The sequence below is a fragment of the Rosa chinensis genome, chromosome 2, assembly GCF_002994745.2.
Source record: "Rosa chinensis cultivar Old Blush chromosome 2, RchiOBHm-V2, whole genome shotgun sequence".
NCBI lineage: Eukaryota > Viridiplantae > Streptophyta > Magnoliopsida > Rosales > Rosaceae > Rosa > Rosa chinensis.
In genome coordinates, this window is record NC_037089.1 from 74,486,388 (window position 1) to 74,503,936 (window position 17,549).

The 17,549-nt window shown below is 35.5% G+C and overlaps 1 protein-coding gene across 5 annotated transcripts; it reads left to right on the forward strand.

The window, feature by feature from the left end:
• Positions 1-507: 507 nt before the first annotated feature.
• Positions 508-4,456, forward strand: LOC112188844 (probable pre-mRNA-splicing factor ATP-dependent RNA helicase DEAH9). Of its 5 annotated transcripts, none has more exons than XM_040513244.1 (9): positions 508-825; positions 917-1,074; positions 1,996-2,065; positions 2,132-2,258; positions 2,934-3,068; positions 3,153-3,239; positions 3,603-3,656; positions 3,804-3,883; positions 4,047-4,456. In XM_040513244.1, the coding sequence occupies exons 5-9, from the start codon at positions 2,964-2,966 to the stop codon at positions 4,192-4,194; spliced, it is 474 nt and encodes a 157-aa protein (XP_040369178.1). In that variant the 5' UTR covers positions 508-825; positions 917-1,074; positions 1,996-2,065; positions 2,132-2,258; positions 2,934-2,963; the 3' UTR covers positions 4,195-4,456. The 5 variants fall into 5 exon arrangements, with proteins under 5 accessions (XP_040369178.1, XP_040369177.1, XP_024183836.1 ...); XM_040513243.1 differs by having other exon boundaries at positions 2,173-2,258; XM_040513245.1 differs by having other exon boundaries at positions 513-825; positions 2,173-2,258; positions 2,970-3,068.
• Positions 4,457-17,549: the final 13,093 nt, after the last annotated feature.

Consider the following 17,549-nt stretch of genomic DNA (forward strand, 5'->3'; position numbering starts at 1 on the left):
TGGAGCCAAACAACGGGAATCTGAAGACAAACAGAATACAGATACGTGTACAAAAAATAATAATTTTATTAAGAATTTGAGTGCGGGTTACAATATTTGGTAATCCTCTGATTCTATCTCCGACGATGTATTTCACTCAAGGGCTTGACACTTGATCTTGAGTCGTACGATGGTCACAAGAGTTGACATGTGATGAACGTTTTGGCTTGAGGTTGGTGAGGAACCTGCTATTTCGCAGCTTGATGGTTCTTTACGAGCTTGGGAGGCTTCTGAAATTTTGAGAGTGTTTTCTTCTCTCTTTTTTTTTGGCCGAAGTCCTTCTCTTGATTTGAGAGGGGGTATTTATAGTGTCGGCGTCTCTCTCAATTTGGAATGCCTTGATGACACGTAATTAATTGCATTTTCCTTAATAGCATAATTGAATCAATCAGCCTCAATTAATTGATTTAATCACGACTATTAAGGAATTTAGCCAATTAATTTGGGAAAATTCTACAGTACTGGGGGTATCCCATGCTGTGAGTTTTGTGAATATTTGTGACTGTTGGATCGGTAATATATCCAAGGGTCATGGATATTCGAAACAAGCTGACCTATTCAGAAGGTATCCCGTTTCGCCGTCACTCTCACTTCGTCACCGTGCCTCCGTGCGCGGCGCTCCTCCGCTTCGCTGTGCCACCACGATTCTCTCTCTCTCTCTGAGCGACTCTGCCTTGGTCTCCCTCTCTCTCTCTCCGGCACGGACCCTTTCCATCTCAGCCTCTCTTCTTGACCGTCGAGGCGTCGACGGTCCTTTCTATACTCGACGGTGACGGACTAACGGTGGTAAGTCAAATAGTTTATCGAAATTTCTGGGTTTTTACTTTTCAATCGATCTGTATCTCATGAACATCTCCACTACTTTCTGGGTTTTCAGTCGAATAGCCTTGAAGTCTCGAACTTGGTTGCTCTCTTCCTCAAGCAGCAAAGCAGAAAGCCAGAACTGTTGGTTACACTCTGGGTTCGATTTCTGGGTTTTCACTTACATTCTGGGTTTCACTTTTCGAGCTTGGTTAGTTACTGAAATCAAGCTTGGTAAGTTGCTGGGTATTATATATTTGTATGAATGTATAATCATTGTATGATTAAAATCATTAAATTGATTGAGCTTCAAGTTGCTGCATTTCTGAATATCTCCATTAGTTGATCGAGCTGTTGCCTGTTGCCTTGTTGATAAGTTGTTTTATTGGCTGTTTTGATTGAGCTATTTTGCCGTTATTTGTATATCTGTATTGGTCCTGTATCTGTTTTGAAATTTGGCATCTGTTTTGCCAGTTTTGGATGGTAACTGAATTGCAAACAGTTTGGTAATTTGGATGGGAATTGCAATCAGAGTGTTCGAATGATTGTGGAAACTATTTGTAGAATTGTTTTTACTTCCATTACTGAGAATTATTTGTACTTCAAGTTTTCTGATCCTATTTTCAAATGGTTTTAGATAGATTACAAGTTGCATTTCTTTTCATTTGTACATGAACTGTGTTCAGGTTTCATGCACTCTGTGCATTATCAGTAATCTAATTTATAGTATGTCCAACTGAAAGAAATTGATCAAACATCTTTCATCTTTGCGAACTTGTCCAGCATGCCATTATGTTTGGGTGTTGATCTTCAAATCTTTGAGTTACTTTGTGGATGGAATCATGAGGGTGTGCAAAATTTGTTTCAATGGATATTTATATTGAAGAGGAATAGTTTTTAGTGACCCAGAACTTGACTTAAGATTTTCTGAAGCTGAAAATCTTGTAATGCTGTGTAATGATGAATTTGATTGTGATGAATTGAAAAGAATGAGAAGATATGTGCAGAGTTCTTACCTTTGCTTTATAATAGTTTGTTTGATAACCATGAAAGCTTTCCTTAGTATGGTTCTTGGCTCCCAATTAGTTTTGTATCTATTATAGGTTGATTGTGGAAACTATTTGTAAAATACTGGATTTAAAATGATTGTCACAGTGTTGTAATGGTAGATGAAGCTCATGAAAGGTCTATCTCCACGGACATTTTATTGGGTCTCCTGAAAAAGGTATCAGCTTTATATCATACCTTTGATGGTTTACAAAACAAAGAGTTCATCTGTTTCTCTTTTCAGTTAGGCCGTATTATATACTTTTTGAATCTGAAAATTTCTAGATCCAAAAACGCCGGCCTGAGCTGCGCCTGATTATCTCATCTGCTACAATTCAAGCAAAGTCAATGGCTGCTTTCTTTCAGTCCAGGTATAATTCTATTACTTGATCACAGTTTGATTTTTTTCTTGTCTTTGTCTAATTATTTGGGTTACTAGTTTACTTTTCGCAAGTGAGTATCAGAGTATGTTAATCACTGCCCTGCAATATTTGCACTGTTCTTTTTGGTAGTATATGACTGATTGATTTATTGTAGCCATAAAACAGCTATTGGTGTATACATGTATTTAGAGCACACTACAAGATCTTTTATTTGACTTTGGTCCACATCCTTGGCATTTTGACATCAATTAAATTATGTGTCTCTTGAGGAATCCGCTTTCATATATGTCTGAAAATAAGATAAACAACTTCTACCGCTTCCACCAATACATTTACGTGTGTATGTCAATGAGCATTTGTGTGCATTTTTGGCTACAGATACCTTTAAGGTTCTAATGATATGAACCTGCAGTAGTGGGTGTTAGGAGAGTCACATAGAAAATTTAAAGTTCACCTTTCACTTTGCAGATGCCATGGCTGTTATTGTTAAATATTTGACTTGTCAGATATCTGCCACTATTCTTGATAATTTGTTGCTCATATAGAAAAAAAAATAATAAGTTTTTGTCAAAGTGTCAAGTTCGGTTGACTACGATTTTACTTTTATCTATGACTGTATGATGTTGAGTGTCAATGTTAATATCCTGTTTTAATTGTCAGCAGCAAAAGGAATCCGCTTTCATATATGTTTGCATGCAGGGTGACCATGTGAGTTTCCTAAATGTCTACAAAGCATTTCTTCAGTCTAGTAAATCTTCACAGTGGAGTCATAAGAACTTTGTAAACTACCAAGCCATGGTGAGTGTCAGAAATTAGCTTCTCACCAGTTTAACAGATGGTCTCCTTCACATTCTTTGTAACTGTGCTGTAATTATTTTGCAGAAAAAGGTTCTTGAAATAAGGGAACAACTCAGAAGAACAGCTCGAAGATTAGGCATTGACTTGAAATCTTGTGAAAGAGATACAGTGGTAAGTTTATGTCATGCCATATGAAGCTTCTCATCTCTGAGATAATAATCCATCTTGCACTTTTCTCCTTCTCTTCCCAAAAATTAGGAATTTAAAAAAGGAAGTAAAAAATTAGAAGGATAAGGGTGGGAGGAGTTGCATAGAGAGCAAGAGTTGATCCAATAGACAATAGGTCTTGTGGGGATCAATTCTCGAAGTCTTAATTTCTTAACCAAAGCTTCTTACATGTATAATAAAACCAATAATTTTGTTTCTTTATTTATTGATTTTTACATAAAATTCAATAGGCACATTTTGTTTTGGGTGAATGAAGCCATCTTATCTTTTAGCAATATTCTAAATGCTGCTCTTTACATCTTTCAGGTAGTGAGAAAGGCCATTACTTATGGATTTTTCGCTAATGCGTGTGTTTCAGAAGTGAGGAAACTCCCTGCTTAATGTATCAGTGCTTTGTTTCTTTTAGTTCTTTCCCTGTTGAAGCTTTTTGACAGGTTTCCTTCTGGTTTTTAGAAAATTTAGTAATATATTTCTTTTGATTAGTATTTCTCTGTCTGAACTCTGTAGGCATCAAGTCACGATGGAAAGTACAAAACTATCAGAGGTTCTCAAGAAGTTTATATTCACCCCTCATCTGTGTTATTCAGGTTAGTAAAGAGAGAGAATCTGACATAAATTAAGATTCAATTTTGCACCACTTTTTTATATTCTGCTGTCTGGACTAAGCAGCAACATTTTCATTTTGCCCACTCTCTTGGATTTGAATGGTTAACCGAGTTCCATCCTAATTTGTTCACTTTTGTGTTGCAGAGTTAATCCCAAGTGGGTGGTTTACCATTCTCTTGTCTCAACTGAAAAGCAATACATGCGGAATGTCATTTCGATAGATCCTTCTTGGCTCACAGAGGCAGCTCCACATTTTTACCAAAAGCAGCGACCCAATCCTATGCTTCACTAGCTCGCTCTGCCTCCACCGTCCCTCATAATAAATTCATATAAGAACAATGAGGAAACTACCATCGTCATTCAGTATGGCCTTGATCACTTGGATTTTTCTTGTAAATATACCAACTATTATCTTGAATAGCATCCATTAACCATTAACCACTGACTAAAATACTGAATCATTAACCATGCTTTTTTTCATTGGCTATTAATTTTATTTGTTCGTGCTACTGGAACAATTGAATAAAACCCACTGACTAATGGATTAAGTTGAATTGGAGTGGGTCAGATTTTGTTACCCTACTTGCATGGTTAGGCTCTTTTGTTTGCTTAAGGTGATAGAGAAAGTTATAAACATCAATTTATTTATTAGTATTGTTGAGGAAGAAATACTAGTATCTTGGACTGCAAATCAATCTCGAATACAACAAGAATTGCAACAGTTTTTCAAATTGGAGCTGCTTGATTCGCTTTCCTGTTTATCGAACTGACCTTGTTGATTAGCGATTTCATTCACTAAATAATGACACCGAGGTTCTCCGTCCTAATCCTACCCATTCAATCATTACACGAACGTATAATTATTTCGTATTATTCAAGTTCAAAGGCCTTCAAGTTGCAAACCCTAATATGAAAGATGGCGTATATGAGCATTTTTCCTTCATTCATTTTAGTTACATCACAATGTAGAAAGCTGAATTTCTTTGAACTATTGTCTTAATATTTGGTTTAGAATTGGAATATTGTACGTAGAGAATCGTTGTTAGTTAAAAAGTATTGTAATAAATGTCAAAAGTACAAGGACGATTATCAAAAGTATTGTAATAAATGTCCTCTTTGTGGTAATTATAAGGTCTAGGACAACATCTACCAAGTTAAGAACCATTTTACAAAATTGACGACAAATGTGTTGTACGATTGGTAAATCTTCATATTTTAGTCTAAATAAATCATATGTCCTCATTCACGTAATATAATTCTCGATTGTGTAATTGGGTAGTACCTTGTGTAATTTTCGTCATTGAGAAAATAATTACATCTCTGACAACGCTTATTACGAATATAAGGACAAATTATCAAAAGTATTGTAATAAATGTCGTCTTTGTGGTAATTACAAGGTCTAGGACAACATTTACCAAGTTATGAACCATTTTACAAAATTAACGACAAATGTGTTGTACGATTGGTAAGTCTTCATATTTTAGACTAAATAAATCATATGTCCTCATTCACGTAATATAGTTCTCGATTGTGTAATTGGTCGGTACCTTGTGTAATTTTCGTCATTGATAAAATAAATACATCTCTGACAACGCTTATTACGAATATAAGGACAAATTATCAAAAGTATTGTAATAAATGTCCTCTTTGTGGTAATTACAAGGTCTAGGACAACATCTACCAAGTTATGAACCATTTTACAAAATTAACGACAAATGTGTTGTACGATTGGTAAGTCTTCATATTTTAGACTAAATAAATCATATGTCCTCATTCACGTAATATAGTTCTCGATTGTGTAATTGGGTGGTACCTTGTGTAATTTTCGTCATTGATAAAATAATTACATCTCTGACAACGCTTATTACTAATATAAGGACAAATTATCAAAAGTATTGTAATAAATGTCCTCTTTGTGGTAATTACAAGGTCTAGGACAACATCTACCAAGTTATGAACCATTTTACAAAATTGACGACAAATGTGTTGTACGATTGGTGAATCTTCATATTTTAGTCTAAATAAATCATATGTCCTCATTCACGTAATATAATTCTCGATTGTGTAATTGGGTGGTACCTTGTGTAATTTTCGTCATTGAGAAAATAATTACATCTCTGACAACGCTTATTACGAATATAAGGACAAATTATCAAAAGTATTGTAATAAATGTCCTCTTTGTGGTAATTACAAGGTCTAGGACAACATTTACCAAGTTATGAACCATTTTACAAAATTAACGACAAATGTGTTGTACGATTGGTAAGTCTTCATATTTTAGACTAAATAAATCATATGTCCTCATTCACGTAATATAGTTCTCGATTGTGTAATTGGTCGGTACCTTGTGTAATTTTCGTCATTGATAAAATAATTACATCTCTGACAACGCTTATTACTAATATAAGGACAAATTATCAAAAGTATTGTAATAAATGTCCTCTTTGTGGTAATTACAAGGTCTAGGACAACATCTACCAAGTTAAGAACCATTTTACAAAATTGACGACAAATGTGTTGTACGATTGGTAAATCTTCATATTTTAGTCTAAATAAATCATATGTCCTCATTCACGTAATATAGTTCTCGATTGTGTAATTGGGTGGTACTTTCTGTAATTTTTGTCATTGAGAAAATAATTACATTTCTGACAACGCTTATTACGAATGTAAAGACAAATTATCAAAAGTATTGTAATAAATGTCCTCTTTGTGGTAATTACAAGGTCTAGGACAATATTTACATGTACATAGACAATATTACAAATTGATGACAAATGTGTTATTAAATTGGTATAATTTTTTTATTTTATTTTCCATGTGTCAAAATTTTATTGAGTAACCTGATGACCTATTCATCAGGTTACTATCATATTTAATTGCTATATATTAAAAAAATAAAAAATAGAGGTATCCCATACTGGGGGGTACTCTAGCTTGTCTCATTAATTTGATGACTGATTTTAATTGTATTTCACTAGTATAATCAAATCAATCAGCTTTAATTAATCGATTTAATCACGACTATTAAGAAATTTAGTCAATTAATTTGATGACTGATTTTCATCTTGATTATCAATTTAAATAAATTGACATCCAATCAGCAGACGAAATTTAATACTTGATTTGACTCGGAATCAATTGATTTAATTTGATTGATCCGCTTTAATATCAACTGATGTAGTCGGAACAAATTTATTTATTGTCGTTCGGTTTTTTGTATGCCACCTTGTGTCATTCTCGGAGTCCACATGGTTTTACTGACTCATGAGCCACACGTACATTTTGGTGGACCCGCATGTCAACTAAATTTGGTTTGTCACAATTTCATGTGTTGACTGAATTATTTAATGAATTTTATTTTCATTAAATTATTGTGTCTACAGGTACCAATCGTTAGAATTATTTATTTTCATGTCCTTATTTTTCGGTCTAATTCAACTCTAGTTTAAGTTTCATTAGATCAATTTATCACCTGCATGTACCAAAATTAATTTGATAGGACTTTTCTAATTAGTTAGCTATAGAAAGACGTAATTGTTGGTCCAAAATTATTAACTTCTCTCACCGTTTTTGGTTATTGATGTCTTTGTTTTATTTTTTATTTTTTGAAGATAATGTCTTAAGTTTAAGTTCCTTCCTCTAAAATAAAAGAATAATAAAAAATGAATATAAATTTGCTTATTTGAACCAAAAGGAGCTGTATAAATAGCTCGAGACCTCTTGTAACAAAGAGAATAAAAATAATAGTGCACCAGAAGAAAGCTGGTAAAACAACAAAAATAGCAGCGACAAGGGGAGTTTTCAAAATATGACTTTTTTTTTTTTTTACTTTGTCAGGGGAAACCCAAAGGCTTCCTACGCTGAAGATAAATCCCTTTGGGGCATGTGAAATCCTCCAACTGTGCAACTAGGTAAGAATCAATAGGCCACTTGCAGTGGTTTTCAAATTATGACTTAAAAAGGCTTAATTAGTTGAGACTTGAGAGTACGAAAACTCTTGGTTTCGTATAAGTGAACCGCAGAGACGAGAGCTCTACTTATTATCAAATGGTGTTAATAATTAACTACTACTTATAGCTAGCAGTTGATACACGAAATAAACTGAGCTTAAGCAAAGATGTAGTTGCCGAAGTCCATTGCAATACGTATTTCTCATCACTATTAACAACCTAACCAACTAACTAACAGACTCTTCAATTACTCATGCATGCATGCAGCCATGCAGGTATTTCAAACCCTAATTACTACTGTAACCGTTGTGAACATTGCTATAGAGTTAGGTACGTATAACGTAGTGGTGTTGATTACTTGATTTATTGCGGCTACGTGGTTTCTCTCTTTTCTAACATATGTATAGTAAACATGATGCGTGTGCTGCCTTCATTCGTAGCTAGCTTAGCCAGTAGACGCAGCACCAGTAGAGCTAGCACCTTTCTCAATGGTGGTAACCATCGATCCTTCATTGATCCCTGGGCGTACACAGGGTAGTAGTATACACGGGCTGTAATTTTTATTTGCCTTTTGGAGATAGCTCTAGTTAGGGCTTGGACGTGGCTACTGGGTCAGGAAGGACCATGCATATATATATGGTTCAATTCAATTCATTAGTTTTGCTTCTTACTGAAGGGAGCTAGACAGTTGAAGTTGACTCGATCTACTAGACTGGAACAAGAAAAGCTAGCTGTAGTAGTTTGATGCAGATACGTAGTTACTTACACACGAAGAAGGACCATTCACATAAATAGAAACGTACAGATCGAGATGATCGAGGGACTTGTGCCAAATTGTCAATGCTCTATATACCTTAGTACCTAGGTTGGGACCAAAGGTTGGTGGTTCAAACCCTAAAGTTTTCAAGAGGTTGCCACAGTATTAAGTAAGCATTCACGAGATCAATGAATTTCCTCGTCTCTGCGTCTTGGATCGATATTCATATATGATCGAAATATATGCATCTTTTTATATGAACCTATGCTGCATGTACAAGGAATATTGTTTTTTTTTTTACACTTATAAAAATTGTTATAATGCGGATCTACCTGTGTACATAAATATGTTGTTATGTACAGTATGTTCTAAGATTATATGTAAATATGCAAGTTTGACATATTCGCTCCACTCTTTCTTTATTTCCTCTTCGTTCTTGAATCTTGATCTCTCTCCGATCAACTTGGGGGTGGACAATGAAAAAGAGTCGTGTAAGATCAAATATGGACATAACACATATCATCATAAAGTAATTGATGATTAGCTTAATATCAATCCTAGTTTAACATGGATACAAACTGTAAATCAATACTTGTAACTTAATGAAGCAGTGTATCTATTCATTAAGGTAAGTAATCCTATTCTTAGTCTGCAAGAAAGATTACAATGAAGTGTTACATTAGGAATCTAACTAGGAAACCTAAACCGATATGGATAGCTTTAATGGGAAGCTTCTTGAGGTTTAAGTCACCTATATATACAGATGAATTGGTCCCTGATTACTACCGACGTTTTGCATATTGTTTTGTCCATTGAGAAGCAAGTTGGTAAGTAACAGAAGACCATATTCAGTGATCGTATTAGCAACTGCATAAGATGGAATCCATGCCAGTGATTGCTGAAGGTAAGCCTTAATCCCTTTTACGATTGTGTGCATATGTTGTGAGCATGTATATGGTTATTTTACAATTGGTATCAGAGCATAGGCTCACAAGTATCAAAATTGTTTTAGGGTTTTGCAAAACAAACACAAAAAAAAAAAAAAAAAAAAAAAAAAAAAAAAAAAAGGGTTTTTGCTTTACGGATCAAGTAACTGGTCAGGTAACTGACCAAGTCACTGATCAGGTAACTGACCATGTAACTGGTCATGTAACTGATCAAGGTAAGTTACTTAAGTTGATTGCTGCATCTGGTTAAATATCAAATTCATGCTTCCGCTGTGATTTTTAGCAGCAAATTGGGGAAAAAGCAAAAACAGGTTTTTTCTGCGAAACTGATTTCGATTCATAGCATGATAATTGAGTTTTTGATTGTGCTCAAGAACCCTAGTTGCATTCCCGGCGTGCGTTAGGTTAGAGTAGATGGTGACCGGATGAAATTTACAATTTCTTGATTGTTATGTGGTTTCTTGGAATCGAAACAATTTTGATTGTGCTTGAATATGCATGATGAATTGATTGATGATATGGTATTGTATCTGTGATTGTGTAAAATTGCATGAAGAATAAAAATCTCCCAGATTTTGTTTACACATTATTATTAAAATTGACAGATACGAGAGCTTAATTTTCTTACAAGGATGAATCTGGGTAGAATATAAAGTTAAAAGCTCATGGGTTTTGTGGTTTTCTGTTGGCATAAGTGATTATGATGCACAAAGCATTCTTCATTGATGTTGGCAGAAAACAATGATCAGGTAACTGACCATGTAACTGGTCAGGTAACTGACCATGTAACTGGTCAGGTAACTGACCATGTAACTGGTCAGGTAACTGACCATGTAACTGGTCAGGTAACTGACCATGTAACTGGCCAGGTCACTGACCATGTAACTGGTCAGGTAACTAATCAAGTACCTGATCGAGTGACAAAACTGAAATTGTGTTTTGTGTTTTAAAACTATGCTTCAGTTTTATCTTCCAAAGAAGTGGTCAAGTATGGTTTTAGAATACAAAACAGCAATATGCATGCTTGATGAAAATAAATACGGATACTTAGAAATTTTTCTTCTGTCTAAAGATGTGGATAAATTTCTTTGGATAACTTGTTTTCATTGAACATGGTATATTGATAAAGAACTCCAGAATGTTATGCTTCTGCTCAAAAGTGTTGCTTAACATTGTTTTTAGTTATGGACTGATATGAATGCAAGTATGGATTGTTTAGGTTTTCTGTATGTTCTTGTTTTGGTTGCTTAAAGCTAAATAAAACGCAGAAAACTTAATGTTATTTTCTTTACAAATTAAGAACTCACATGAATTTTTGTTTTGCTCCTTAGGTAACTCCTACATGAACTTGAATAGTGTCTTGATGTTAACTGGAACCAACTATAGAGCTTGGCTTGATTCTGTAGAGAACTATATGGGAATGCATGAGAATATAGACTATTGCTTTACTGAAGATAAGCCTATAGAGTTGAATGAAAAGAGCACCAAGAAAGAAACTGACCTTTACAAGAAGTGGCATAGATCCAATAGAATGGCTAAGAATCTCATTCGTACCTCTATGTCCAAGACTGTCAGGGGAAGTATAGAAGAACCTGAGCTAGCATCAGATTTTCTGGAACTCATAGGTGCTAAGTTTAAAGAAAGTGAAAAGGCAGAAGCGGCTAGACTAACCAAGGAGTTTCATTATTTGAAGAACATGGGTTCAGGGGGAGTTAGAGAACATATTATGAAGATGATCAATATTAATGGCAGACTCAGGGAGCTCTTGATGGGGGTTAGGGATGAGCAGGTAGTGCATTATGCACTACATTCCTTACCTAACAGTTTTAGTCATCTAAGAACCAGTTACAATTCACAAAAAGGAAACTGGACTTTAGATGAACTTATATCCATCTGTGTTGATGAGGAAGCTAGGATCAAGGATGAAAAAGAACCTGCTACAGCCATAAATCTCATAGAGAAGCCTAAGAAGAAAAAGCCCCAGAACAAGCTCAAGCCTACCAAAGCCATAACTAAGAGTTCAACAGCTGCAGTGGCCAAGGAAAACAGGCCATTTAGGTTCAAGTGCTACTTTTGCAAAAGAGTAGGACACATGAAAAAGGACTGCACTGGCTATAAGAACTGGTTAGCCAAAAAGGGTAAGATTTTTTCTAATACAGTTTTTTCTTTAGAAATTAATCTTATAAATGTTGAACCACAGTCTTGGTGGATAGATTCAGGCTCACCTATTCATATTACTAATTCTTTGCAGGGATTCATAAGGAGCAGAATCCCAAAAAGTGATGAAGTGAACCTGTGTGTAGGCAATGGCATGAGAGTGGCAGTCAAGGCTATTGGAACCTTAAAGCTCGATTTAGGATTAGGAAAATTGTTAGTTTTGGACAATGTTTTTTATGTACCTTCCATGAGAAGGAATTTGGTTTCAGTTTCTCTTTTAGTAAAATCTGGTTGTAGACTTATTATTGATAGTAATGGAATTCTTATTTCTAAAAATTCTGTTCAAATTGGTTCTGGTGTTATCTCGAATGATTATTTACAGTTAAGTTGTTCAATGGCTCAACAAGAAATTTTACTTGTTGAAGATAACACAAACAGTACTAGCACTTTAACAGGTGTTAAAAGAACCAAACTAAATGAAAAGTCTGCATTTTTATGGCATAGAAGACTCGGCCATGTTTCAAAAAAGAGACTGAAAATATTGGTGAAAAACAAAATCCTAAATGAACTTGATTTTTCTGATCTAACAGATTGTGTGGAATGTTTTAAGGGAAAAATAACCAACACAAGAAAGAAAACTGCATATAGAAGCCAAAATTTATTAGAACTCATACACACTGATATATGTGGACCATTTAGGTATCAAACTATCTGTGGGAATGTGTATTTTATCACATTCATTGATGACTTTTCTAGATACAGTTATATTTATCTACTTTCAGAAAAGGCACAAGCATTGAAAGCCTTTCAAATCTTTAAGTCTGAGGTAGAAAATCAACTAGAAAAGAAAATCAAAACAGTAAGGTCAGATAGAGGGGGAGAGTTCTATGGAAAGTACACTGAATCCGGCCAACAAAAGGGTCCATTTGCCTTGTTTTTGCAAGACAATGGAATTAAAGCTCAATACACAACACCCTATAATCCACAACAGAATGGTGTTGCAGAGAGAAAGAATAGGACTCTTTTGAACATGGTTAGATGCATGATGTGTACAACTGGCTTGCCTAAATTTCTGTGGGGTGAGGCTTTAAAAACTGCAAATTATATTTGCAACAGAACACCTAGCAAAGCCACAGAAAATACTGCTTTTGAGCTTTGGTGTGGCAGGAAACCTAGTCTTAATCACTGTCATGTTTGGGGATGTCATGCAGAAGCTAGGATTTATAATCCAAGCTTGAATAAACTTGACCCCAAAACTGTTAGTTGCTATTTTATAGGTTATCCAGATAAATCTAAAGGCTATAAATTATATTCTGCTCATCATTCACCTAGAATTTTTGAAACACATCAAGTAAAGTTTCTAAGTGAAAGAGTTCACAATACAAACCTTGAGGATTTAACCTTAGATTTTGAGGAAATTGTGTAGGATGAGAATTTAAGTGTAGCATTGCCTTTAGAACAATATGTACCTGATCAAGTCACTGCCCATGTCACTGACCATGTAACTGCCCAAGTAACTGTACCTGGTCAAGTCTCTGACCATGTCACTGACCGAGTAACTGCCCAAGTAACTGTACATGGTCAAGTCTCTGACCATGTCACTGACCGAGTCACTGACCATGTAACTGTACCTGATCAAGTCACTGCCCATGTCACTGACCACGTAACTGGTCAAGTAACTGAACCTCAAAATCCTCCAGTAGCTCAACCTAGAAGATCACAGAGAGCAAGAAAACCAACTTATGGGGGGGAAGAGAGTGACTACATTGTTTATCTACAAGAAGCAGAAATTGAAATGGACTGTGCAGAGGACAATGATCCAACTACATTTAATTAGGCCATTGAAAGTAGTGAATCTCATCAATGGCAGCTAGCAATGGAAGCAGAAATTGATTCCATGAGCCAAAATGCAGTTTGGGAATTAGTTTAACCTGACCCAAAACAGAAGCCTATAGGTTGTAAATGGGTTTTCAAAACCAAAAGAGATTCAAATGGCAATGTAGAGAGACATAAAGCAAGGTTAGTTGCCAAGGGTTTTACACAGAAGGAAGGCATTGACTTTACTGAGACTTTTTCTCCAGTTTCTACAAAAGACTCGTTTAGGATAATCATGGCTTTAGTGGCTCATTTTGATATGGAGCTGCACCAGATGGATGTTAAAACAGCTTTCTTGAATGGTGAACTAGATGAAGTGATTTATATGAGGCAGCCAGAAGGGTTTGTACAAGCTGGAAGTGAAAACTTAGTGTGTAAATTAAGAAAATCAATTTATGGCCTTAAACAAGCTTCTAGACAGTGGTACAAGAAATTTGATTCTGTGATTTCTACTTTTGGATTTACAGAAAATCTTGTTGATGAGTGTGTTTATTTGAAGACAGTTGGGAACAATTTTATTTTTCTGGTACTCTATGTGGATGATATACTTTTGGCTAGCAGTAACATTAAATTGCTTAAAGATACCAAGAGTTTTCTGTCAAGGAATTTTGACATGAAAGACTTAGGAGAAGCATCCTATGTACTAGGTATTGAGATTAAAAGAGATAGGGCACAGAGACTACTTGGTTTGTCTCAACACAATTATATTACCAAAGTTTTAAAGAGGTTTGGTATGGAGAAGTGTGCAGCTGGAGAAGTTCCCATGTCCAAAGGAGATAAGTTAACCAAGAAGCAAAGTCCCAATAGTGATGTTGAAAAGGAAAATATGGAGTCAAAGCCTTATGCCAGACTTGTAGGAAGTCTCATGTATGCACAAGTCTGCACTAGGCCAGACTTGTCTTTTGCAGTAGGGATTTTGTCAAGGTTCCAATCTAATCCAGGCCATGAACATTGGGTAGCTGGGAAGAAAGTGTTGAGATACCTGCAGAGAACTAAAAGCCATATGCTAGTTTATAGGCAAGTGGAGGATCTGAAACTCATTGGATTTTCAGACTCGGATTTTGCAGGGAATTATCCGGACTCCAAGAAATCGACTTGTGGATATGTGTTCATGCTTGCAGGAGGTGCTATTGCTTGGAAAACCATGAAACAAACACTTGTTTCAACTTCTACTATGCAAGCTGAATTTATTGCAGTATATGAAACTGTGTGTGAAGGACTTTGGATTAGGAATTTTCTCATGCAGACCAAAGTATTGAGTCACATTGTGGCTGGAACACTTGTGATTTATTGTGACAATGAGGCTGCAGTTTTCTTTAGCAAGAACAGTAAAGGTCAAATAATTCTAAACACATTGATCTAAAGTATTACAGTGTTAGAGAAAGAGTAAAGCATGGTGAAATAGCTGTTTTGAGTATTGACACAAATTCACAGCTAGCAGATCCCTTCACCAAGGCCTTGTTAGTAGCAGCATTCCAGAAGCATACAATAAGCATTGGAGTTTTAGCTAATCTAGATGCTTAGGTTCAGTGGAGAGTTAGTCCAATTGGAGCAATTAAAAATTTTAAGGTTCTTGAGTTCTTGTATTTTAGTTGTGATTTTTTATTGTTTGTTTATCACAACTTATTTGTAATGACAGTTTTGATTATCAATAAAATTTTGAGGTATTTCTAGTTATGATTTTGCTGCAGCTTTATTATTTTGTTTTGGAAATTATCATCTTGTTTTAAATATCATACTTGCTATCAGATGGCTTAAATCATGTATAGCATGATGTTGAGGTTCAAGCAATAATTTTAAGCCATCAGTGTTCAGAAAAATTGCTTGAGTTTCTGGTTTTAGAAACATAAAGTAGGACCTAATATATGTTTACTTGTTGATACACATTAACATATATTGTATCACTTCTGGTTTGACATATGTGGATTGCAGGAACTTATGTTTGTGGTTTTGAAACTCTGCATTTTTGTTAAAATGTATACTGTTTCTTGCTCTGCATGAGTGACTGTGATCTGACCATGTTGGAATGGATTTTCGATTTGAGTTTGTTATCTGGCGCGCACTTCAGTAAGTTAAATAGGTTTTGATGTTCTCTGGTGCAAATCATCGAGCATGATATGTGTGAGTCCAAAGGGGAGATTGTAAGATCAAATATGGACATAACACATATCATCATAAAGTAATTGATGATTAGCTTAATATCAATCCTAGTTTAACATGGATACAAACTGTAAATCAATACTTGTAACTTAATGAAGCAGTGTATCTATTCATTAAGGTAAGTAATCTTATTCTTAGTCTGCAAGAAAGATTACAATGAAGTGTTACATTAGGAATCTAACTAGGAAACCTAAACCGATATGGATAGCTTTAATGGGAAGCTTTTTGAGGTTTAAGTCACCTATATATACAGATGAATTGGTCCCTGATTACTACCGACGTTTTGCATATTGTTCTGTCCATTGAGAAGCAAGTTGGTAAGTAACAGAAGACCATATTCAGTGATCGTATTAGCAACTGCATAAGATGGAATCCATGCTAGTGATTGCTGAAGGTAAGCCTTAATCCCTTTTACGATTGTGTGCATATGTTGTGAGCATGTATATGGTTATTTTACAAGTCGAACAGGCCTAACCAAGCCCTCCTAATTAAACTAGTTAGGTTAATTGAACCAGATAGCCTTATTTTCGATTCATTTTTATTTTATTTCACACGATCGTGATCAGGAGATTGGCTTCTTGCTGCAAACTTGAGTCTTGTTTTTCATTAGGAAGTGGCTTTAATGGTGACAGAATTAAGGTATCTGGTAATGCAGATGATCATGGACCACCAATTCTCACCTTGGGCATTATAGGACTGCCCTTGTACGATGCTAAAGCAGAAAAGATAACGAAATGGGCCGAAAACCGAAACGAACAAACTACGCCTCGCCTAACCGTTAACACATGGTTTGGGCTTGATGTTGTTTAGGAGTTTGAATGACTCGGTTCGGTAATGCGTTTCCGCTCTAAAACCGCACCGAACCCACTTACCGTTACTCACCGCTTCTAATCCCCCATATGCTCGGTGATTATTCATATCCGATCAAACCTTGTCCTTTAGGGCTCCATTCACGAGAGCAAGGAAGGACGAAAGTCAAAATTGTATGAGTGTTTGGTTCAAATTCTTTATGTGGTCGAAACTCACCTTGAAAATACAGAGGTAGGGTTCCTCCCTTGGTTACAATACAAGACTGGTTCAGAGACATGAATCTTTCTAGACATGTACGTAAATTATTGAAGCACAAGTGAAATAAAATTGCAGACATGTTACACATGTATCCAACTCGATTTCTTGGACGCACTTGAGTGGGTGGTCCTTTGGGCACATGGGTACTGTGAAACCACAACTTTAGAGTTTAGAAGAAAGAGAGAAAATTATCTCACACTTTTTGGGTAGTGTGAAAGACCATCGTCGTTTTATTTGGGGGCCTCTCAAAATATAGAAAATCATGGGCACACCTTTCCCCTTCCAATAAGATGCTTCGTAAACATCTTCGCTTTACATAGTGTCTTATTTTATGTTATGTACCCCAACACCAAAGCCACACTGCTTCAAGCACATTGCTCCCACTAAAATGAGTACGTACTAAATTAGAGAACCTCCTACATATCCTGCACTAAACCAAGCTATAAAGCAGAGAATTTCTAGGTCATCGCGGTATCACATATATTCCCAGATTTTGTGGGTTGCTAAGCCTCCTTTGTTCAGCCAGGGTTCTTCTGATCCGAGTTCATTAGTGCGACTTCATCAAAATAAATAACTAAGAAAAACACACACCAAAAAATTTAGGCAAAATTGATGCTTGGGGAAATGAAGGCGCTGATGCTTCACTGATGTAACTTGGTGTTTATGATCATTTCCAGTACTCTCATCTCTTCACTTTTCTAAGTCTAATCATTTTTAATGAAGACAAC